The 25,736-nt window shown below is 36.2% G+C and overlaps 1 protein-coding gene across 5 annotated transcripts in view; it reads right to left on the reverse strand.

Annotated features, from left to right (window-relative positions):
* Positions 1–25,736, reverse strand: part of FAM120B (family with sequence similarity 120 member B) — a 60,646-nt gene that overhangs the window by 26,019 nt on the left and 8,891 nt on the right. For all 5 annotated transcript variants that reach the window (XM_005020205.6, XM_027454204.3, XM_027454207.3 and 2 more), the window contains 5 exons: positions 24,420–25,465; positions 21,046–21,226; positions 15,492–15,587; positions 9,678–9,850; positions 5,490–5,582 (listed from right to left, as the gene is read on the reverse strand). In XM_005020205.6, coding sequence (XP_005020262.3) covers positions 5,490–5,582; positions 9,678–9,850; positions 15,492–15,587; positions 21,046–21,226; positions 24,420–25,439 — 1,563 coding nt within the window. In that variant the 5' untranslated portion in view covers positions 25,440–25,465. The remainder of the gene's footprint in view (positions 1–5,489; positions 5,583–9,677; positions 9,851–15,491; positions 15,588–21,045; positions 21,227–24,419; positions 25,466–25,736) is intronic.

Raw genomic sequence — 25,736 nt, forward strand, 5'->3', positions numbered from 1 at the left:
AGATCCTAAGAGAGTTTTAGCTAGGAGACCTTTACAATATTCTTACTTGTATTTTATGTTTTCCGTAATTCAATTAGACTGCAAGTAAATATTTATTATAGGAAACAGTCACACAGGTACAGTAAACATACACAGAAATGGCTTTATTTCTCCTGGAGAAATTTTTATTTTATTTTTAAACAATTGTGTTTTGAAAAATGTAGATTGCTTACAAAAGCTGTTTGGAGTCTGTCTGAACAGTATCACATCTAATGGTGTTGACAAATGTAGCCTGGTTTGCCAAATAGGTCAAAGACAAATTCTAGAATATTCAGAGTCAGGGTATTATTTATGTTTTTCTGTTTGGATGGCAGAGGAGAACAAAAATACTGAGTTAAAAATACAGAATAGATTTAGCAATATTCTTCTGAAGTATGAGTTACCCTAACTAAGATACTTGCACGTTACTCTAAAACATACTAATTTATTTTCATGAATGTGGCTAAGTATCCCTAGGAAAACACTTGAGAAAAAAATTAACTTGTGTAATATTGATATCAAACCATTACCAAGGTAATTCTCCTTCTATTGCACCATACAACAGAAAATATTACAACCTTCTACACAACTGCAATTATTGCTAAAGCTATTTCTGCCTGTCAAACTAGTTTGCTGAGATTTTATTTTATTTTTATTTTCCTCACATTATTCCAACATCTAATGAAGTAATGCTTGTTAGTGTTTTTTTTTTTTTTTTTTTTGTGTGTGTGTGTAAGTCTATTTGCAATCAAATTGCATAGACTCTCTAGAACTTATCATTTAAGACTTAAAATGATTGTCCGCATTTCATATCAGTAATATTTTTCAAGTAACTGAATGCACTTGAAAAATTGAAGATATACATTTCAGGCTTGACTTTTTTATATTTCATACACAGCAAAAGAGATTCTTTTATGAGTAGCACAAAAAGATGTAACTAGTCCAAAGTAGATATTATGGCATAACTGGGTATGTTATGGCGAAGCTATAAAGAGCTTGCAAATGCCATAAATACCAGCAGTAAGTGATGCGTATATCCATTATGCATCTGCTACTAACTTTTTCATCATGTATTATGACATACATTTCACTTTTAAAAGCATCTACAGAACCTAAGTTTCATCTACCAATTTCCAGGCATTTTCCAGGCTGTGACTTTCAGAAATATGTGATTCACAACTTTCCACCTCTAATACCAGTGTTTACATATTTGAAGAAATCCTAGAAGAAACGTATTACTTCTGTTTGTAACTCACTGTGGCCTCTCCTATTTGGACAGTGTTCTACATGCATTACAGGTGAAAGATGATCTATAATTGCACTTGTAAACAACCATGGGTAGCACAATGTAAGAAACAACACTGCAAGCACGACTGCTGGTGCCTCTTTCTCTCTACAATGGCTGCAGAGTTAGACTGATGGCTCTCTGGGCTTTCTGCCAAAACAGCACACCAGATTAAAATAGAAAGAAGGGAAATAAGCAACCTGGGGTCCAAAACTTAATTCTGACCTTATGTATAAGCTCTATGGGAGGCTTGGGCAAAGCAGCATGTTAATATACCATAAAAGGGATGTACAAGGAAACTAGATAAAAAATAAAAAGAGAAAAAGAATTTACAAAAGCCCTTGTCTGTCATGTGCACATTTCAGTATTTTGAAACCATTGATCTTGAAAAATAACCAATTCTTCACATACAAATATTAAGCAGTTACTTTCTGCAAGTGGCATCATGTATTTCAGTTATATGTCCACAGGCCACTTTCTTTCAGCATGAGATAAACTATATTTTTATGGCTTTAACCCATTTTATTCAAGCCACAGACATTTGTTAATGAATTTGTGGGCTTATGGATCTCATTAACTATGAAATATGGATCGTATATCAGAAAGCAGATTTGGAATTGAAGGCTGAAAAGATCACCACATGAGAACAGGCTCTATTTACATTTTCTCTCATGTTAACAGTAGAAGTTGTTTTCTTCTACTCAAACATATTTGCTAATGGACTCTTGTGCAGAAATAGAGCAAAACTACTTTGACCAAATCAGTGTTCTTCACAGAATTGTTTATAAGGAGTAAATATTAATACAGAATTATTACTTAAAATGTAGAAACAAGTCCAAGATTGCAAATAAGCAAACATTTTCATAAATATTTGTAGATGCTGACTAAGTTTAATGTTAACTTCTTTGAAACTTTATTAAGTTGTTCCTAGGGATCTTGTTTAACTTTTCAGAGGAGAAGAAAAAGTATGACAAGTACTCTGTTCTTCTGTTTTTCTACTATGAGGCTCATGTATTTATTAACTGTGTACTAGTGTACTTGTTATAGTGTATGTATTATATTTGGGCCCTCTACTGATTTTAAACATAGAAATTTAAACTATTAAACATCTATCGATAATATGTTTCATACTTATTAAAATAAAGTTATCATCATAATTCAGTTTTGCAGGTCTACAAAATAAACATAGAAATGTGTAAAAACATTTTAACTATTCTGAAGTGGATTCTGAAAAAGACTTGCTTAAATTGCAATTCTCAGAATGCTTGCTTTATTGATCTGTATTTATCATTAAAATATTTGTATAAAATGTTCTATTAGATTTGTCTCCTGCCTTTCAAGAGAAACTTCAGAGGATATAACGGAGTTCATCTACACACCACTTTTCAGAAACACAGAAATGAGAAACAGACCATTTTTTACATTTCCAGTCAAGTGAGATTCACGTCATATAGATATTAAAGTCGATCCTACCACAAAATTACAGGTGGTTTAGATATGAAAGAGAGAAGCTTTTTTTATGGCAATACACCCAACATGACATTCTCTCATGATATAACTTGAAAATTCAGGAGATATGCATCAAACTGCCAAAGAGCAACTATTTTCCACTTGGAGATCCAAGTCATCAAAACACAGGAAGGTAGATTAATTCAACTGTAACAAGGGAAAGTTTTCAAACTGTTATTCACCTATTCACATCCTCAGAATAGAAACAGGCCAAAATCTTTCCTCATTATTCTCTTTATAGGGATTTATTCTGGCTTGAACATTTACCAAAGGCACCACTATGAATGTCAACAGAAAGCACTAGGAAGTGCTTTATGAATGACAAGAAATAGCCTGATACAAATATTTCAGCTGCATTGCGTGAATCTTTTGTTGTTTTTTAGCACAGCAGAATGCATTAGTGCATGAAGTGCTGATATAAACAGCAGAGTGATATAACTTTTGAAAGTTAAACCTGCCAATATCAACCATAACTCAATCCCAATATCATACTGTCTGCTTCGGTAGAGTGCATGATACAGCATAACACCAACTTCATGTTTCATGTACTTTTATGCCAGCAGTGGATGAACAGACAATACTTGATCTTCCACAAGCTTTGTAAGTTACAAAATTTTGTGAACAAGGTTCAATTAGCAGAATGACTGCTGATAAGTACATGGTTGGACGCAATACTAAGCATCCCAAACTCAGATTTATAATTCCATAGAACCACAACATGAATGAATGAACAAAGTCTTCCAAATCAAAGTGAATAAACTTCCAAGCACTTTACATAATTTACATTTACATAAATTTATGTAATAGCACCTGTAGGCGCATCTATAACCAATTGTTTCAATACTTCCTAATTACGCTTGGCTGCCTTTATGCTTTTACTGAATGACTGCCATGTCAGACTTGATAAAATAATGATATGCTCAACATTAAGTGCAACATTATGTGTAATAATGTCTTCAAGACAGAAATAAATCCTACATTTTTGCTGTTTTCTGTATTGCCTTCATTTCATTGCTTCCTTTTTGTTACACAGATCTAACACTGATTGCCTAAAGAACAAATGTGTGATAAATTTGGAGGGAAAAAAATTATGTCAGACTGAGTCAAATAATGAAACTGGAATCACTCCGTTTTTTGTTTTTTTTTTTGGTCCCCATGCACTAGAAACCAAGAGACAGTAACAGGAGTGTTTGGTTACCTTAGCATTAACAAAAAGGACTTTGAAAACTCTAACATGGCCTGTTCAAAGAAACAGAGAATTCCCCGGAAATATAAACAAGATTTTCAGAGAGAAGGTAGACCTTCCAACCATTTTTAACTCTTCCTTTTTTTTTTTTTTTTTTTAAGTAAGCCCACATCTCAAATATCCATTGACACATGCAGTCTGTTTTGTACACTGCTACTAATTCACATGCAATCTGAAGTTATGACTTTGAAAATCCTCTTGCATAATCAGATATACAAGAAAAACTAGTTAGAGGACTCCATTCCAATAACCATCTAAGAACCTGCTTTTCCACATGTGAATTTATGAAAATAGGAAAGGGAGAAAACAAATTTGCAAAGTGTATAATTTTTTAAAAGAACTCTTGAATAATTGACAGTCATGAAATTTAGATCTTAACTGAGATTTCCTACCTGCATCCCTCAAGTCTCATGACTACACAGCCCATGGAAGAGAACACACTGATCCTCTACAATCACTGTACAGAAAAACACTGGTACAATGTAGATTTCTTTAACCATTGTCAGTATCTTCAAATTTATTTTCAAAACTTACTACAGCTTGGTCACAGATCTAAAAGCAGATTCTAGAAGCCCTTGTAAATATTAGGTAATTTTCTCTTTCTGCCTTTATCAATACAGCACTATTACTAACATATCACAAGAAGATCTTTACTTAATTGACTGCTCATATACAAGTATAAAGTCTCTACCTCTCTAGCTGATTCCATAAGCATCCATGATTACATAATTCATATGGTTTCTGCGGTCTTAACTTTTAATTCCCTGCTACACATTAATAAAAAAGAAGTAATAAATAAATACATTTCCTACTTTAAGACTGCACTGGAAAAGTTTGATCCACAAATCAGAAGATCCAAGTGATTAGACTAGACCACACCAACATGGGAAACAAACAAACAAACAAGCAAAACACAGAATAGCTCTCTGCAATCCAATATTCTACAGAGTGATTCAATCGGTCTTCACTATAGTGGGACACACATTAGGTAAGAAGACATTTTTTCTAGCTGGATTTATGTTCAGCCACACGAAGTAGTGCCAAGCTTTATTAAATGTAGTGATTTTCAAACAAAGATGTCCTGAAACACTGTCATCCTCAGGAAAAAGGAATGAAGCAATGTATCAAGATGGGATTGACCATTAAAAATTTCCATCAGCTAGAAATCCAGAAACCAAGTCAAGAAGAAAACTGAGACTAATTCACTCACCCTAGGATCCCAACCACTAGAGAATGTCCCTTCTATTGTTTTTTTCTACATGATTAACAAATACAAATATTCAAATTAGCTGTACGACATTAAAAGCCTACTATTTTCTGCAATGCTCAATTCCCGTATAAAAAAAATAAAAATAAAGCAGAATTCTCCCCCAATATTTATTCCTGAGTTACCATGAACATTTCATGTTACTCAATTATTCCAATCAATACCTGCAAACGTTCCAGCTGAGACGCTGACTTTCCTCTGAGGCAGAGAACGAGTGCCACAAATGCATTTAAGTCTTCCAGAGATAGGCTATGGACCTAAAACAGAGATGAAAGTAACATGTTATTTGAAGGCTCTGAAGAGAAACTGCTAAAATTGGCCCCTCTTTTTCTCAAACATGTCAAACATTTCTCAAGCACATCAAGACATTGATTTAAATCAATGACCTCATGGAGTTATGACAACCCTGAATGTACTGTCTAGGAAAAGACATTCACATAGAACAAAAAACTTTCACAATTTGAATGAAATGCATAGCTCGCCATACCCATGTATAGCATATATACATGATTGCCACACATCAAACAAAATGCACACCCTTTACATGTTCCCTTCTCCTATTTCCCTGAAGTTCCTTAATAACAGGAATTTTCTTCATAGCCATAATGCTGAGCATAGTAAAAAACAATCAAACAAAAACAAATAAACAAAACAATAATAGCAACAAAAATTACTCTATAACCAAGTCCCAAAATAAAAACCACCTCAATGAGCCACAGATCTGATGACCATTAGGATTTATTTTAAATGCTTACATAGTTACCTGTTGAAAACTTAAAAAAAAAAATAAAAATCTAAACTATTTTAATTACCTTTTCAAGTTAAATTTCAAGTTTTTTAAAAAAACATACCTGGATTCTTTCACTAGGTTACATAGTGATGTGAGAAAAACTCAAAACTCTAAGAAAAATGCATCTAAAATGCTTAAGTGAGAAAACATGAAGGAAAATTCTAAATTATTGTAACAGTTCACTCAAATTCTACCAGAAAAGGGAGAATATGGTGCATTTACTGATGTGAAAAAGTATTCTGGGATTTTGTAGATGCACATGGTCAACCTCAGAGGAAAGACAGTGCCTCTAGAGCAGCTGGACTGACACCCTGGCTGTCTAATTCTGATCATCTGCTTCCTCTGTAAGAACGGTAAATTATACTTGTGCCACAAGACAAAATACAAGTGTTGAGACTACAAAGAGGACTAAGTGAGATCCACAAGGCATTGAAGTTCAGTATCAACTGGAACTTAAGGGAAGGTATCTCTTGCAAAAGTGACGAAGTGTGTAATGTGTAATTACAGTACAGCTAAAAGGCTGCCTACAACTCTGCTTTCTCTGTCTTTTAACAGCTTGATTTTCAGGGAATGTTGTGCATATCCCACTTCAATCTCATATGACCTTCTATTAAGGCTATTATTAATTGTGAAATAAGGAAAAAAAAAAGAATGAAGGAGAGAAAATACAAATATTGATGTAAATGAACAGGAAAAAAAAAACAAAATAAAACAACAAACAAACACAAAAGAATACTAAGAAGCCATCTATGATTACTTCATTCATTTATTTGCTTACGAGTAATCTTCAAGATATAAATTACTCAGCCACTATTGGCAGTTGTTGTATTTTGCTTTTCTCATCAGGCCTTGTTGCTTATCCTGTAGTAAAATACTTTCCTCTCTATGAAGTTATTAAAACTTGCATAGTGTAAGGGATGTCTTAGAAATTTTAAGTTTCCAATTGCTCCTTGGTATTCATTAACTCCACCTGGCTGCTGAGATCTGATAATGGCCCTACTTCACCCTGTATTTCAAGTCAGTTGTCATCTTTGTGTAGATGGCAACACATCTGCAAATTTTATCCATTGCAGTAACAGAAAAAGTGATTTATATTTACAGAGCAATTCTCAATACTTGCACAATTTTGTCTTAAGAAAAGTAAGTCAAAGTCTTTTTGCAAATACAACAGGAAAAAAAAATGTCCCCAGGAGAGTAGGCCAATAAAAATGTTTACCAATGTCAAAACATTTCTTTAGAGAAATACTTCATTCAGTATCCCAACTCAGTCAGTAATCATGCTTGCATTGTCAGATTTCTTCTAAAAATGTAGGAGCTTAAAATATTGTTTCTATCTCCCCTTTCTTTGGTGGCTCTACAGTTTTATCTCTGAAGTGATTCACTCCTTTCGCCGTTTTTAAAAACATTTAAATGTCTTTTTTATTGTCATTTTTTCACTATTTTTATTTTCAATTAGAGTATATTTGAAAAGTACCCTCATTGAAAAAATTACACTTTAAATCATGCTTTATATGCTGTTATGGCACACATTTTGAGGAAGCCTGGTTGGTCAGTATGCTGGTTTGTCCAAAAATAAAGAAAAAGAAAAGAAGTTTCAGGTTGGTTTAAATGATATCTAACAAAATCATTGAGAAGTTTCTCCCTTGAGACAAAAAGTTGAGAAATTTCTCCCTCATATGACTTAACAGAAATGATGGTAGCGTACCTCAGATGGAAGCCTAATATTAACTTAAATCCCTTGGAGTTAACAATCCCCTTTAACTCTTTAATAAAAATTCAAGAATGAAGTGTAAAGACAAGAATTAGCCCACAGCTAGACAAGCATTGTTTTCTCAGCTACAAAAACAAATGGAGGCAGTGCTGTCAGCTCAAAGCATGGCTTCTGACACTTACTCTTGCTCTTCCTTTCAAACACACCATGAAAACAAATGGACAACATCAGAGAACAACGACGACAGCAAAAAAAAAGAGTTAAAAACAACTAAGCAATGAAAAACATTTTGATCCAAATCAATTTGCTAGTCTAGTTCACAGGGTAGATTGTATTTATGCTTCTCTGAGGGCAGAAGAGAATCAGGAAAATGGGACAGGTGTTGAGAAACTGGTACTGCCATGAAAAACCTTCCATCAAGCTAAGCCCTTTTATCATGATCTCTCAGCTAGTCTTCTTGCTGAAATTACAAGCTGCAAAGCTGTTTTTCCTCTTTGTTTTCAATGTTAGCCACTGGATAATAAATTCTGAAGATCATATTGTTAAACAGCTTTTTTTTTTTTTTTTTTTTTTCCATTTTATTAATATGCTGTGATTAATCCATACATTTGTAGATGTTCCATCATGTTACTCAACTTCTTAATGCCACTAAAGAAACCTTTCTCAAATAATTTGGTAATCATGCTACAAAGGGGTACATAGAGTAGCATGATAAATGAATGCAACAGTGAAAACATATCCAAATACAAAAAAAACATGTAAAGTATGTTTTTAAAGCTAAGTATACAATTCTTATCTTGTTGAATTGAAACTGTAAGGCATGAAATGTTGTTTCATGACTTTGATCTTCAAAAAAATTTCCATTAATATTTTGCTATGCAAAGATTAAAGAAAAAAGGAGCTATATGGATCATTTGTATAATTCCCATACATACTGCCTCAATGCGTCATCTAAGTTTGAGCAAACATATATGAAGGAAAAAGAACAGAAAAGCCATAGAGATCCTATTTTCATGCATCATACAACACTATAATTGTCATTGAGGCAAGTGAAGTATGAAAAAGCAAAACAAGAGACGAAACACAGTTCAGTGTAAGTAAAAGTGCAACAAAGCTTATCAGATTAGATAAAGACATTCTAATTTTCTCATCCTCAGAGAGGAAAATCTACTTGTGAGATCACCATTTGAAGGGTGGCAAGTACAGGCAACATATTAAATACATAAGAGAAATATAAATAATAAAGTGTTATTGCATTTAATCTTGCATTCCTTTTCATTACAATTAAGGTAGTCTGCAGGCTGCCAAGCGTTTGGAATTATAGCAAAACTACTACCTAATGATCCCCTATTACTCAGACTTTAATGAGAAGAACCATGTCCTCAATTCTGGCTTGAAATGGAATAGATTGACAAAGTAGTGTGAAAAAATAGTGAGAGCTGACTAAATATTTATACTGCCTGTTTGCCCAGCCTGCATAGTCACCTGAGGGGATGTCTCCTTTTGATGACACTAAGGAAACACTAAGAAAAGCTCTAATTTGCAAACGGGTCCCCAAAAGGGTGGGAAATCCCTCAGTTTACACGCTGTCTGTTAAACTGCCCAAGGGGTTTTGTCATGGGCATGTGAGAGTTATTATGAACTACTAAAAAAAAAAGTGTTTCTTAAACAGGATGATGCATGTTAAATGAAGTAATTAAAATACTGTAATGCAGTACTATTATATTTGATCAACTATGCCTACAGTAAAGATTATGAGAAAAATTGACCGCAGGCCAACAAAAAAGAGTTTACCAGTCAATCACACCTATAAGGGATGACAGCTGAAGAAAGAGTAACTGTCCCAGTTACCTGCAGCATTAGATAGGCCAGCAAGCAGCAGAATCCTGCAACAGGTGCTTCTAGAGCTTGGAGCTCTTCCATCAAATCCTGAAGATGAAAGCATGCCAGAAATGTACTGTACCGTTGCTTTTCCACTTCAGGTCCCTTGGCAAACCACAGTGTTTTCAAATTAGGTGTTCCACCTACAAAAGAAATCCATTATTTTATCTTGGCAGCATCAAGATAAAACATGCCTTCCTAAGTAAAATTTGAAAGGAAACAACTGATCTGCTCTTGGCACTCGCAAGGACCACAGAGCGACAGTAAAATGAATTTGACACAACTTGGCATTTGAAAGAAACACAAAATATGAAGGCCTCTAATTTAAACACATTGTATCAAATACAGCAACATGTAAGCAGAGTGGGCTGAATTCAACTGTTACAACAACGCATACAACCTCCAGACAACAGACATTTGCGTTTGCAAGAACAATGTTTCCCTTGAAGGGTGTGCTTTCCTTGGTGACCCAGAGCTTTAAATGAGGTAAGTTTCACAATGATAAAATGATTCATAGGATACAACCACATCTTTCTTCTCTCTCCTAGCAACAGTGCATCAGATCCCCTCAGGGTGCTAGAATTGCCTTTCTCACAGCCACCTGCTTTAAGGAACAAACTGGCCACCTACACCATTTGCTGGCACGCACTCTCCACATAATGCTGGTGGCATGGTTCTTCTGCACTAGGTTCACTAGAAAGTTTGGGGAAGAAAAAAAAATCAAGGCTATCTGGCACCTTATGCTCTCTAGTCTACTGTATGAAACATGACAACAAACACATGCAAAAGAGCAGTCATCATTTATGTATATGTTTTCAGGCTTTTCTATAGTACCATTCACCACAGTGTCTAAATGCTTAATATTTATTCCATGTTGCCGTCTCCCAACTTGTGACGTGTGAACTAATGTAAAATTTGCTCCCCATTTAAATTTAATTTAGTCCATTATCAAAATAAACACCAATGCATGTGAAATAACAGACCAGCTAACTGGTTATGCCTAAGAATCCCCATTAAAGACAGAGCCCTACCATAAAACACTGCTGCTGCTTCTGTAGTTAAATAAAAAGGTGTGAATTTTAAATGTGGACCAATTAAGCTGCATTTGGTAACACCTTTTTTTTTTCTTGTGACATGCAGCAGCTGTAGTCCAGTTAGGAACACTTGGTGATAATAAATGGTTAAAGTGACAAGGTGCTGAATCTTACATAGATGCTGTTTATTTAGCCAAGAAAACTCATTAACCAAATGGTATTAATTCTTCAGAGAGGGTGAAACTAGAAAGTTCTCGGTATTTTCTTTCTTCATCTCCCTGGTGTAAGTTTGTCGTACTATTTTTAAGACCAGCTTTCTGTTCAAAAGTTTTAACTTATGTAAAGAGCTATCATTGCACAATCCATAAGTTTCTAACCTTACTTGTAAACGTATGTATTACATAAAAAATACCAACAGCTTGATTTGGGTATCACAAACACTGTCAGTGACAGGACCAGTATAGACAGCACCGTCAGAGACTCAGACTGCTGTTTTTGATAGTGGTAATTGTTGCATTGAGAAAGAAAAGATAAAGTAATAACAATAACAATAACAACAACAACAACAACAATAATAATAATAATAATAAAGAACAGCACAGTGGCTTCAAGAAGAAGTAGATGCGCAAAGATAACATGCATAAAACTAAAACAAAGCCAACTTTCCCAATCAAGGCTAACCAACTGTAAGGAGCGAGATAATTTTTAAGTAGGTAAACTCAAAGAGTTTCGATGGCTTCTGCTTTCCCAAAGGTTCACATTCAGCCACATATGGAGAAAGACTCTAAGAATCAGTTAAAGTAAAGTACTCTTTCCATCTGTACTTTTAAAAAATGAATTGCATCCAAGGGTATACCTAATAATAGAAATTTTTCTTCCTTCAGAGTAAAACCATGAACTACATCAATAATCAAGGCTACATATCTATATTGAGAGAGCTCAACAAAAAATTCAAGACATCTTTTCCATAAACAGTTCGTTATACTTTCAGAAGTGACATCAACTTGCGCCTGGGAAAAAGAGGTACTGATGAATTATGAGTTATTTACTCTGGGGAAGAAAACTTGACACTACCTCCTTTTGGAACATACCTGCCAAAAACATTATTTTTATGAAGGGGTCTCAATGCATTCAAGAAATAATTAAATCCATGTCATAACCAAGAGAGAGAGAGAGACATTTATTAACCGTTAGATGAAAGATCAGTAAAAATGAACAAATATTTTGAAGTTTAATGACTTTCCCATGACCAAACGTACAGCCAACAACAGACCTAAATTCGTACACAGCAGACCCCCAAAACAGTCTTCTGCTCTAGCTACAACCTCACTACATACTTTACAGCAATTAGAAAACATTTCTGAAAGAGATAAATTTACTTGTAAAGGAATGAGAAATATTTTGCTTACTGAACACATCTAAATATTTACTAAATTAACTTAAAAAATGACAATAACAACAAACCTGAAAATCAAAAGGGAGTGAAGCAGAACAAACCATGCTTAAAAGTATAACAGATACATCTTTACAGTAAAGATTAGTCAGGAGAAAATCATCTATCCTATTTGGGTCATAGGAACCATAAGGTGCTATGTGCATGTGAAAGTTGTGGAAGGCATTAACAATATGATATCCTTGAACTTCGGGCTTATACAGAGACGACTCCCCACATTCATACCAACTTATGTCATCATTCTGTATATGGATATAAATGTATATTATTTACTGTTCGAGTCTGTTTGAAGTAATAACTATTGAAACTATTGAAACATTCAGAAGACAGTAATTGGAACTTGAGCATACTCACGACACACTCCTTTAAGATGTAATGATTAGAAGACTGAAAGTATATCCAGACTCCTGAAGTATAAAGTAGTCTACATGCACAACCAGCTAAAATATCCTACGTTTTCAAAAATAAAATGGAATGCAGAATTCATACTTTCCCACTAAAGATTTTTAAATCTCCTGTTCCATAACAAACTGAACACACATCAAATAGATCAGCTACATTCACAAGATATGGATGTTAAACAGTAATGTCTTAGATTACTGACCTTCTAATAAAATTCATTTCTCAGAGACAAATTTTGTTTTTATTTTATCAATTTAAGTAGTGTTTTGTCAATGTGTGGGAAACATCACAACCACATTTACTCAAATGAAAGGAAACATTCCAGAAGGGAGATAGACAGAGGATATGAACAAGCGCAGATGATAATTCAGAGGATTATCTCTCTAGAGAAATACATACACATAATAAACACTGTACTTTAAACATACTTAAGCTGCCAGCTTACAGCCTTTAGGATTCAATGTTTCATTAAAAAACCTTACATCCTTACATGTGATACATTACCTGCAAGCTTTTTAGATGCAAGACAGTTCTGCTGTTTTATAAACAAAAAAACCATATTTATTGTGGGAATTTTTTTTAAGACCAATATGAAATTTATACTTAGTGATATACATTATAGTTCAAAATTGATATCAAATAATACTTGTTCAGACTTTTTAATCTAAATCAAACATGGCAGAGTCAAGATTTCACATATTTTCTCAGCATATTACTAAACAATGAACTACTGAAGTACTTGTGATGATGAGGCTATTGTTTTTTCCCAAAAAGACGAAACAAGGAACTTTCCCAATTTGACTGCACCTGTAATTTTTCGAATAGTTTCTATTAAGGTTTCTTTCTTTCTTTTTTTTTTTTTTTTTTTTTGAGTAACCTGATCTTGATTGACAGCTTTGAACTCCAACTTCCTTTAACTTCTTTAAGTGCGCTCTAAATACAATCCCTGTCTGAAAAATGTGATGCGCTGTTGAGAACCTTATTTGGTGAATTAGAAAGTCATGCTGTGGAAAATAAAAGATGCATGAGCGAATGTAAGGCATACAAATATGGACTGCAAAAATTTTAGAAAAATATTTGTTCGCTGAAGGAATGACAACAGAGCACTAAAAATAAACACCAGAAGTCCTCCTCCCCTTTTTTAATAGTCTGCTAGAACAGTCTTTCATTGCTGATTTAGTAAAGATTATGTCTCCAAAGATGCTGTTTTTACAAACTCCTGATATACAGTTGTTGCACACAAACAAAGTAATTTGAAATCCTATTTACTGTCAACATGAAAGTGGATTCTGCATGTAGTATGTTGCAGGGCAGTTGAAACAGAGCACATTCCTCTCCAAGAAAGGAGGAAGGCACTATACTATCTGGGAAAGAAAATTTCACAACAATGAATACAGTATATCTGCCATGCAAACAGAAATGTAACAACATAGGTATCATTTATACTTTGTTGAGTTTTTGTTTGTCTTTAAAAATGCATGCTCCCACACCATTACATGCTGAAATAAAACAGCTCTACAGGACAGACAAATCAACTTTTACCGTGCATATTCATATCCATTTGGAAAATTTCACAGCAATTTCATGCTATCATCAAGTCAATTAGATAATCACTCTTCTAATAGCATATCAGTGCTACTGGACAGTGAAACTACTGTATATCAAATGAAGGTTTGTTTGTACTTTGTTTATATAACTCAATTCTTTCCAAACAGTTTTTTTCAAAAGGATTTTGATAAGGCTGCTATCTAAGATCAGCTGTTTTTCCTTCATACTTGAATTTGAAGACTCCTACTAAATATTACAACTTTTAATCATGAAGATAAACATACCATCTTAGGATACTTTGAGACAGTTTACTGTAACTGCAGAAAATTAAAAACAGGTAGTTTCTAAAGACCCCCCAAAAGAAAAAAAAAAGAAAAAAGGAGAATGCAGCTTGATGTTTATGTTCACTACAAAGAAGTGAAGGCATTTTCCTCAACAAGGTATCAGTGATATATCAGTGAAACTAACATATTTCATATAAAAACTAAAAAACTTCCAGCTTCTGATCCACATGCTAGTGGTTGAACAGAGAGAGACAGCTGTGAGAATAAAGGTAGACGGGTTACAAGTACAATAGCATTATCAAATTAACAATTAGAACAATTTTCCTTCTAAAATAACAAAAATAATACACCACTGTTTATTTCCTATGCTGAACTTGTACAGCATCATACTATTTAGTGATAACAAGGTAAGTGACATACACCAAGCCCAATCTTTTAACTGCTGTGTACTTCCTCATAAATAGATTCCTAATAATACTGATTTCACAGAGTGTTCAAGAATCTGCACATAATCAAAGGAAAAAAAATATGAACACACAAAACACTTGATGCTTAAGACAGTAAAAGACACTACACAGAAACAAATAACTGATAACAGATAACTACTTGTTTGTTTGTTTGTTTTTGTTTTAATTTGGAACTGGATTCTCTCTTCTGGGTTGTCTCAAGTGATCTAAAATGACCCTTTTTTATATTCTCCACCAACCTCATTAACACATTCTCTCAAACAGCTCAATAGGAGTATTTTCATAGGGCCCTACACACCACTTATACTAGCCTCAGAGCAGCATTTAGAACCTTTAAGGAATTGTTTGCATTTTAGAATGGATGTTTGAATTAGCACCGGGTTTAACAAGACACAGTAATAAAATGTAGCTCAAAGCGGAATCCTAGTATAATTACATAGGGCAATTAAAAGCAATTACAGGCATGCAGCATTTCTAATTTAGCTCCTTGTTCTCCACAATCATTTTGGATACCATATCAAATGTCTGATGATATATTTTCCCAACCTGATTTTAGTGATGTCATTATTTGAGATTTAAACACATTTTTATTCTACCTGGAAGAGGAGGCTGGACAGGTTGTATCACCTCTGGCTGCTGCAGAGGATTTCCAAAATAGACAAACCACTCTTTCACAGAAGGACAGGCTCCACCTAAACAAAGACAGAATTGGGTGAGTAAGTGGAGTACAAGCATTGATGCTTGCATAAAAGTTGGAAGCAGTGGTGGTCAGGGTTCTAAGTAATAGGAAGTACTTCATAACGACTTGTTTGCTCAACTTCTTTGAAATAAAAGCACAAAAGATTAGTTTTAGGATCTTTATGACAAATCATCAGAAAAAGTGAAGAGAGTTTGAATTATGTACCATAAACATGAGTTTAGAGTTGGGAACTGCAGCCAAAAATGTAAGTACAAAAGTCTGTGGAAAGCATTCAAAAACATCTTTCAGCCAACTTTAGGCCCTCCCATTCCAAGGCAGTTCAGGCAGGGTTGAGGCATCTGGTGTAGTTTAGGGACCTGCATGAACTACCTCAGCCTCCTGGGGCCACAAACGCAGACAGCCCTTAATATGGTCCTCCTGCCAGCTTGCCCTGACAATTCCTGTATCAGGGCTTACAACAAAATCGTTACAGGAGGCCTTGATGGCTATCTATTGAAAGCTGACAGCAATGGAGTCACCCCAGTCAGATGCAGAGCTTTTAGAGACCATTGTTCCAGATCTTTTATTCGGTATAAAGGGATTGTTTATGCCTAATAGCTCAAGTGGCTTCCTAGCCCTCCAAACCCCAACTGCACCCCCTGCTCCATGTACAGATTAAGGCGTCTCTTAACTTAAAAGTTTCACTACTTGAGCCACACACTTCCCACCCCATACTGGCTTTAAAGCTGAGCTCACATGAAAATCCAAGGGAATCTGGTACCTTACTTCTCTGCATCACTCAGAACATGTCTGCCGTAGGAGTGCTGGGGTGAGGAGGACAGAACAGTCACCTACCAGTTTTGATTTCTGTTGTACAAAGCTGACCTAACCAAGGTCAGTTACCAGATTCATAGAATTGTATCTCTAAATCCATCCATCTCTCACTCAGTGTTTTTGAGACACGGGGGTTTCAGTGGTACTAACAACAAACGCCTGCCTTTTGTCATTAATTCCCATCACTGTGCATTTTAATGCACATAGATTTCTAATGCTGCAATCTGAGCCCCCCAAAAATCTTTACCTTGCATAAAACATCAAAGACACACAAACAACAACCAACTATCCAACACTCTCCTCCCCTTGTCTCCCCCATCTCAAGAACTTTGGTCATTAGTTTGGTCATTAGTTTCCTGTCCATGTCCATAGTTCAGTGCAGAAAATGGCTGCTGGCTTGAATGAGCAATAGCATGCCATGGTGCAGGGGAAGAAACACCTCAGATGGGCTGCTAGTTCAGCGATAAGAGAAGGGGAAAAGAACATGACAAAATCTGTTTTACTGTCCTGCTTCTTTTACCTTCCTTAAGCATGGACCCGCAGCACAAATACAGGGGAGGGACTGAAGAGTCAGCAACTGGACTGCAAGGGATAGCACTACACCTGTGCTTGCCATGCTTTGCTGTTTGAAAACTGTTGATGTGAAGAATAAAATGAAAAATGCCTAGGCTGGGGAAAAACAAACAAAAAACCACATTCAACTGCACATTCCAGTAGCTGAAGAGTCTCAAATCTTCATTATAAATCATTGCCAATGATAATGTTTTTCCATTAAGAAAACCTTCTAGTTTAATAACCCAAAGTCACTTTCAGAAAGCATTTTCATGTTTTAGCACTGTTTGAAGCCATTACGTAAATGACTCTGCTTTATTCAATCCATTCAACCTCCTAAATTTTAGCCTGGCTTCTTAAGGAAGCAAGGCTTATATAATTAGGATGTCTGTCTTTTAACTAATTGTTGGACCCACTGCTCTTTTTCAACTAAATCTGAAAGAGCACAAAAGATTTCAGTTGTATGAAACAGCAAAACATTGCACGAAACTGGTGACTCAGCTGACAGATCCTATTAGGGCACCAACTGAAAGAAAGGCAGGAAAGTCAAGTTACCTGCTCTATCTGAATGCACTGGATGGCCAAGCAATAAACCAATAGCTATGGAAGACACAGAGTTGAGTAAAAAAAAAAAAAATGTACATGGGATTTGGGTAGAGCAACAAACAAGAGGGGACATACTCAAGAACACAATATATTGCAGAGGGTCCTGCAAATTCACAGCACATTAACCTAGCAAGAGCTGAATTGAAAGGTGATTACTAAATGCCAAGTCCCCTGGCAGGGAATTATCTCCGGGGAAAAAAGGTAGCCTAATTTTTGAAACATTTTCCCCCCCCAATACACATAAAGAATATCAACAGTGAAATTCAAAAACATCAGTTTCTTTGCTTAAATAGACCCTGTACAACCTGTGAGAGCATTGCCTAGCAGCTGAAGGAAAATTTCAGCTACGTGCAAAACACTGAACTAAGAGACTGCTGGAAACGGTGTGCTCCTCTACACCTGCACCAATGCCAACCCTACTGATCGGTCACTGGTGATAACTGGCAAAAATTCTACTAATGGCCTGTTTTTGACAGTGTCAAAAGCATGGTCAGCCTGGGCTGCTAATCTTAGAACTGGGAGTGATGCCAGGACTTCCAGGAGCTGGCCACGTGTTTAGGCCACATTACATAACCTTGCAACTGGTGCAGGTATTTCCATGGCCTGAGTTAGTGCCAAAACCTGTCGGCTTTGTTCTGAACTCTTTGTGTACAAAAGAAAGAGCTTGGCTAGTATCTCAGCCTGCACTATTTACTGTTATTTTCCCCTCCTCCTCAATTTTTTTTCTAACAGTACAGTTCTAGGAACAATGCTAAAAGTTGACAACTTATGTATCACTATAAAGCAATATTACAACTAGTGCTGCTCAGAAGAACCTCTGGTAATAAGAATTATATTTTTTAAAAACACAAGCAACAAGTGCTGTATGATCAAGATCATCTGCCTCCCCCCCGCCTCCCTCCCTTTTTTTTTTGGTGGGGTGAAAATAAGTCTGATTCTAGTAATACTTTGGTAAGTAAAGGTAAGCACGTGCTTACCATACATCAAATTACAGCCAAAGCGACAGCTTCATGACCATTGATTTGCTCACTCCCACTCCCTGCTGTTCCCTCAGGTTGTTTCACCACAACTGTTTGTGACTACACAGAGTCAGATGGGGAAACAGAACCAGGTTAGTTACCTGACTGCAAGAAAGTCAGGGAAAAGAGAAAGGGGCTATTTTCAATTTCTCAATATAGGTCACCGTGTAGCTGCTCAAACAGCTGCACCGGCACAGCTGAGAGGTTGCACAGGGACTGAAAGGAATGGCTGTGCAAGAAAATTATACCGGCAGTGGCAGCAAAATAAATGCTGGTGAAGTGGCTTGGTCTATGCAGGTGATTTCAAAGGATATGACGACATCCAGCTCCTATTGATTCTTGAGTATCTTTGGCACCTGAAAATCTTAACCTAAATAAACAAAGCCCAAGAGGTTCTTGTTTCAGGGTTGATGGAGCTGTTTATGTTATTTTTAGAAATGTTCTTAACTAAAACTGCAATCGCTGCTTTTAGAAAATGTTGGCTGTTTTGTTATCCTTATTTAACAGTAAATGAGAAGATTTGCAAACTGCAAAGAGGTCAGTATCCAAACCAGGAATCTTATAATTGAGGGATCTTAAGGAATAAAAGCGGGTATACATACGTCTCCACTGCAAACTGGAACATTGTGTAGTTAGCCAACTTGATTTTACAAGAGCTACACTGGCAATTGTTTCTCCATGGCAGCAGGCTCCAGACTAATTTAATTGGTTGCCTCCTTCCAGTAAGCTCTTCTTTTTAATGCTAATCCAAAGTAATTCTACATTATATGACAATCTACATACAGTGTTGTTTACATCTCTCCTTACTACCCCTCACTGAACTACAAAAAAGTCAGACTTTATCCGAATGAAACTGGTAAAGGATTCTACTTACTTTGAAGAGAACACTATTGCCTTGTAACTCTACAAGGAAATTCATTAAAAAATAATGCTGACATTCACTTACAAATTTCCATGCAGAATCTGATTAATGGTCTACACTCTTGACCTGAAAGCAACTATACACTGGAGTAAATACCAACCAACCAACCCATGAACGACTAGGAAGTGACACAGTTAAAGCAGATAGAGGTAGATACAAGCAATAAAAATAAAGATTTATTACAGTAGCCATGCAGACAAGCTCTACCTACCTTTTTGGAAAGGTTAAGGACTGGGGGTGTTCAACAAGATTTACTTTAAAAAACTGTTTCTGGATTTGAACCATGAACTGAGAGCAAGTAAAACATGTTATCCATGGTTTTATTATAAAATGACTTTCTTAAAAGAAGATCTCTTTCAAGTCCAAATTTCATTTTCATTACGATTCTAAATTATTGTTTCTGTATTTCAATTCTAATCTTCTTCATCTGACCACTACAAACACTAACACAAACGCAAATCTGCCTACTACCCTGCCATCCATTAACAATTGTTAATTAGAAGTTTTGGTACTGGGTGTTTCTGAAAACATCAGTGAATATCCTGCTGTGTAGAGGAACAAACAAAACCCAATGAAGTTATAATTGTCTACAAAATTTAGAGGCAATAGGCTGAAAAATGAAAGATGACAGATGTGCATGACTACTGCTGAGCTTTTTGTAATTCTCTCTAAAGGACTATGTAAACTCTGATTCATTTTTTCCTCCTTTTTTTTCCTATTATGGTATGACTTCAACCTCTAGTTGGTGAAGGAAGTCAGGTACTTCATTTATATGGCCTTTCTAAGCACATAGTTTAAATACTAAGTTGATGGTGGGGCACTTTCATCAATACAAATGTAAAGTGAATGACAAAGAGAAAACAGCATATTAAAGAGAATAAAGGTGCGTTTTTTCAAGTCACTGCCTAAAAGCCACTGGGAGCATGAAATAAAAGCCACCATAGCTAAAAATAACATTCAAGTAAACTCTTAAGAGTGCAAAATTTCTACAAGGATGCACATAAATTTTGTGTCTTAAAGTAGAATAGAAGCACAGATACATACCTACTGCAGTATCTGTTTATACAACTGGATAAAGAAATCTTACCTTCTTCCACCTTGATGAAAGAATTAATAATCACTGGCATGACTGCTTGTGTATTACTGCAATAACTGTATTTGCCTATCAGATGTTCTTAAAATCATAGACTTAAAATCAACAGAGGGTAAAATGGTAACTGTTTTGTAGAAGTGTATTATAGCTGACATTAATTCATCGGGAGATACTTAGTAAAACAAAACAAGGCTTTATATCCTCTCAAACTCTTAAAATATTCTAAACGTCTTAGTTTTGCTCAATCTTTTGATGAGTAACAGCTTTCAAAACTACAATTTAATTGTCAAGTTTTCTTTTGATTCCTTACAAAATACATTTCAGTTGCCCACAGTTTTTATCCTAAATGCCATGTAGAAGTAGCCACTGAAACAACAAATTCAAGATTTCCTATCTCAGAATTTAAAGTACACTTGAGTAATGGTGTAAGTAGCCTCACACTTACCTTTTCCAGGTTCCAACAAGACAGAATAAACATGCTGACGAACAGGGCGGAAGATGAGTGCTTGTCCAGGAATCTCTGTATCACGATCATCTTCCAAAGAGTTGCTGCACTCAATCACTCCATTACACAGGATATTGAAGACTACATAATTTTCAGATTGGATGTGCTGTTCCTTAGCTAACTGTTCAAAGAAAGAAAAAGGTGTTATCTGCAAAATTAAGAATGATGAAAAAGTAACAAAACCTATCCATTGTTAGAGGAATCGGTACGAGTGGACAGAGTGGTCAGGAAAGGAACAAACACTTTTTCAAAAAAAACAGTAGTATACTATGTTTTCAGACACCTATCTTTTTATAGACAGGAATTCCCAGGAAACTTCCCATCATTGCCATTCTCTTAATTGCTCCTTGAATTCTTAAATCTTGAAGTTTTTTTTTTCATAACACCTTTTTAGAGAGTAATCATTTTTAGAATGAGTTCTGAATTCAGACATGAAAAAATGAGCTGTCCTCCATTAGACACTCTTCTTAAAGAGTTCTTCCCTTTCTAAAAAGTGTATATACACTTCAAAAAAAAAAAAGTACAACCCTTGACTGAAGACATGACAAAACCCAAACCTTTCATTTTATTGTAAGACAAGCTATACAAGACAGCCCCTTTTCTTTCCTGAGAGTAGCTGGATTGGTGTAGTTTACATAGTGATGAAATTAGAATACTGAAACTTCACCACACTTTTACTTTGTGATAGTTTTTTTCCCCCAGGGAAAGAAATACAGTCTACTTCAGTGAGGAAACAAAGTCTCCAGCCTTGCTGAAAAGCAGAATCACAGCATCAGGCTGCAGGTTGGCCACCCACCAGATTCAGGCACATCAAATGCCTACAGGCAGCCTGGGTACCTACAGGGACAGCTGGTCTGGACCATCTTACAAACAAAGCTGCTCTCAGGCACCGTACACTAACTAACCTGGACTGGTTAGTGTCCAGAGCCAGCCATAATTTCTACTTAAAAACTTCAAACCCAAACTACAGGGGTGTAATTTTCCTGGACCCATGCTTTATGGCACACAGGCAGAGAAGTTTCTCTGCTTAGCATTCCCTGCATGTGTCACGCTATCCATATTATTTGGGTTGTGCCATCTACACAGCTACCTCAGTCCTTTTTGCAGGGAATTACCAGACCACTGGCCAAAGAAACTCATCATCTCTGCAGGATCTTGGTACCTACAAGCCTAGGGACTCAGGAGTTCAAAGTGCAAACACTGGCCATTACTGATCAAAACTAATTCTAGGAAAGATCATGCTTTCCAAATAACTGCTCACATGAGCATACAGTGAATGATAGGCTTCTGTATAGATTGCCAATCAACGGAGCATTTTCTTATAGCAATAAATTACTGGTTGCCTGGGAAGAAATACTTCATGTACTGAAAGAATCTCCCAAATCCACTTTTGTATAAAACAAAACCAAAGGGTTTTCTGAGCATGATTTGAATGAAGCATCATGGAACTATTTCAGACAAACTTTCACAAATATTAGATCATTTGAAAATGCTAGTTTCTTGTCATTTGCAAATAGCATACACATCCTAATGTACTGGAAAAAAAAGCAAAAGCAAAAAAAAAAAAAAAAAAAGCTGATTTTAATAGTAAAGTTGTTTTCAATGCTGTATCTTGAAAAATATTTCTAATTTACACATGCAGACAGCCATTAAGGTATGTTCTTCTTTCCTGAAGGAATCAGGAACATGAGGCTATGTCCTTGAGATTGGAACTGAACTGTGTGTGCCATGTATGTGCATTTTAGATAATGTGCAAGGCAAGTAGAATTACATTGTGGATTTCAAAATATGAAACAAAGCACACACATAACATATATAAATATTTAAACACCTGTAACAGAAAAGCAGAAGACAACATGTCTTCAACTTTGACTGTAATTTCCTTGGCTCAGGTACGAGCTTAACGTGGGATTTATGCAGTGAGAGTGAGGCTTTCTTGAATGGAGCTTCTAAACGTTATTATTTCCGTACAGCAGTAGCTCAGCATGATGCTAGAGAACTGCAACACTATAAATGAAAGATTAAACCAAGAAATAATGACCACTTGTCATAAAGACCACATGGTACATTCTCTTAAGGAGTAAAGATATTAATACTATTGTCCTGGCTGTAATCCAACCTAGATAATTACATTCTGCCTAATTTTTCCTTGCACTTCAAGCATAAACAGTATTTTTCAACACTTCATTAGGATGTAGTGTTGTTGTTTTTCTAATGATGTCCTCTATTTAACTCGTACAGTCAAAAATTACACGTATTGTATCTACATGTGGTTAACATCAAACCCAAAGACGTCTGCAATTAAGCTGAAATGAGCATTGCATAGGTTTTAATTTAATTTTAAGTGTTTCAGAGTCTTTTTGAAAATGAAAATGTAAATTATATAATCAGAGCAATATAATGAGGAAACAAAAATAGTCTTAAAGCAAAGATGCAAGATAAGTAAGAGACAGACAAAACAGGGAGTAGTAGATGACTAATACAAGGTACAAAAGCTACTACCTCCTGTAGCTTTTTTTTTTTTTTTTTTCCAATTAAAGCTCAATATATTCTCTGAATTGCCATGAATTTACAGAGTTCTGCTCTAGGCTTACTGCTGTTGTATGAACTCCAATGCAAGGCAGCTCAGTTGGTATAAAGGTCAGTCCATGTCTTGGCAGCAGAGTTTTCTATTAGCCAGGCAGGCTACCTGAGCTAACACATCCAATCTGCTAGAGCGAGCCAGTCTGACTGTACAGCTTCTCACCCCATTGGCAGTGAATCTCTGCCCCCGTGGGAAGCCACATGTGAAACCTTAGTGCAGCCCTGCCCTTTAAGGATTAACAGGCCACTGCACTGTTCATTCAAGGACAGTGCGCCTGAATGGTAAGTCCTAAAAGCTTGAAATACAGATTTATTGGAAACTTTCCTGTCTCCTCCACAACAGCAATTTTAACTCCTGTGTTCTTAGCACAGCTCCCCTTTGGTACTTTGACTACACGTACCAGCACAGCCCAGCAGACCACTAACCAGCTGCATCTGACTTGTGGGCTCTCAAAGCAAAAAGCAAGTTATTCCATGGTGCAGTACAAGGAAAGCAATCTCTGTGCCCAGCTACCAGCCCAGACACGTGCTGCTCCCTGTTATTTGACCTGACACTTCAGGAAGAAGTTAACTAAAATGTGCTGTATAATACTCCTAATCACAACTGCTCTTAGCAAGCAAAAGATTTTGTTCAAGCAAATTTAAATAAATAGGTGCAGTGTACTCATTACCAACTTTCACTATGTAGTCATGACAATAAAGAGACCACTGAGCTTTAGAAGACAAGGTACCTGAAAGATTTCCTTATCTTGACACATGGCTGTTTCTTCTACAGCTGAGAATGTTTTGAGATGTTCTGCAGTGGGAGGAATCCATGGAGAGTGCTGCCCAGGCAAAAGATAGGACTCCATTCCTCTGAGAAGTAATGTCTTGTCTGATCCCAAAGGCAACATCTCTTCCAAGTGTTTCAGGCTGCTGTACGAGCACGGAACTCTCGAGATGTAGTTTGCTACAGCCAGAAGTACATTTGTTCTTCTGTTGTAGCTCTTGTTCCTGGGCGGACAGGTGGCTAAACATTTACTCCAAAAGCCTTCCAACAAGCTTTCTGGAACAACATCATTGCCAAGCAAGCAAGCAAAGAGAGGGAGGTGTGTCAAGCTAAGACCCAATGCACGGCAAAGAGCTTCTCTGCAGTACATAACAGTGACCAGCTTGTCCAAGCAGAGCTTCTCAATGGAAAAATAGGGAGATGTATTATAGATGAGGTAGTCACTGTCTTGCCCAAGAATTCCTATGCAGTTATGCTGCAAACCGTATGCAGCCACCTCAAAGTCTGCCTCCTTCAACGTGCACACTGTTTTTTGACCGAGTGACTTCAGGGCATACCGTGTAAAAGTAGGCAACGCTGAGGGAAGAACGAACATTCCTCTCCCTGGTTGCTTCCTGTGAGTCTTCACAAACTGAAACAGCGCAGCTATTTCCTTGTAATTCTGCCACCTCCGTTTGATCCACTCGTCTCTCTTCTTCTCTTCTACCACTCCATCGAAGTAAAACACCAGCGTGATACCGGCTGCTGTAAAAGCTTTAATAAAAGCCTCTAAATTGGCCAGGTACTCCCGCCACTGGCCACCGCACACCCAGGATTCCGGCGTGTACCAGTGCCTAACGCAACTCATGGCATCTACTACGATAACAGGTGGGATATCTGGGTGATCAATGCGATGCTTTTCCGCCACCTCTTTCAGATCTACCGTTCTGCAGGCATCAGGGCAAACTCTTGTCACAAACCCCTGCAAGCCTTTAATGCCCATGGTTGACCTCGGAAACTCACAGCAGCCTGAAAGAAGAAATATAAAAACAGAATTCCAAAATGCACTACTAAGAAATATAATAAATTGCTAGTTTGTTAAACAAATAAACAAACAAAAGAACATTTAGAAATTGAACAGGCATTTCTCTGCTTTTGCTAATTGCTTTTATTTTATTATTAATCTTGGCCTTTAAGCTGTCTGACCCAGTTTTCATCCCATCATCAAACCGGACATAAAGCCCGTTTGCTTTGCTTTCCACCTCTGTTTTTTGTATCAGTGAAAACTGTAATAATCAAA

The sequence above is a fragment of the Anas platyrhynchos genome, chromosome 3 (assembly GCF_047663525.1).
Source record: "Anas platyrhynchos isolate ZD024472 breed Pekin duck chromosome 3, IASCAAS_PekinDuck_T2T, whole genome shotgun sequence".
NCBI lineage: Eukaryota > Metazoa > Chordata > Aves > Anseriformes > Anatidae > Anas > Anas platyrhynchos.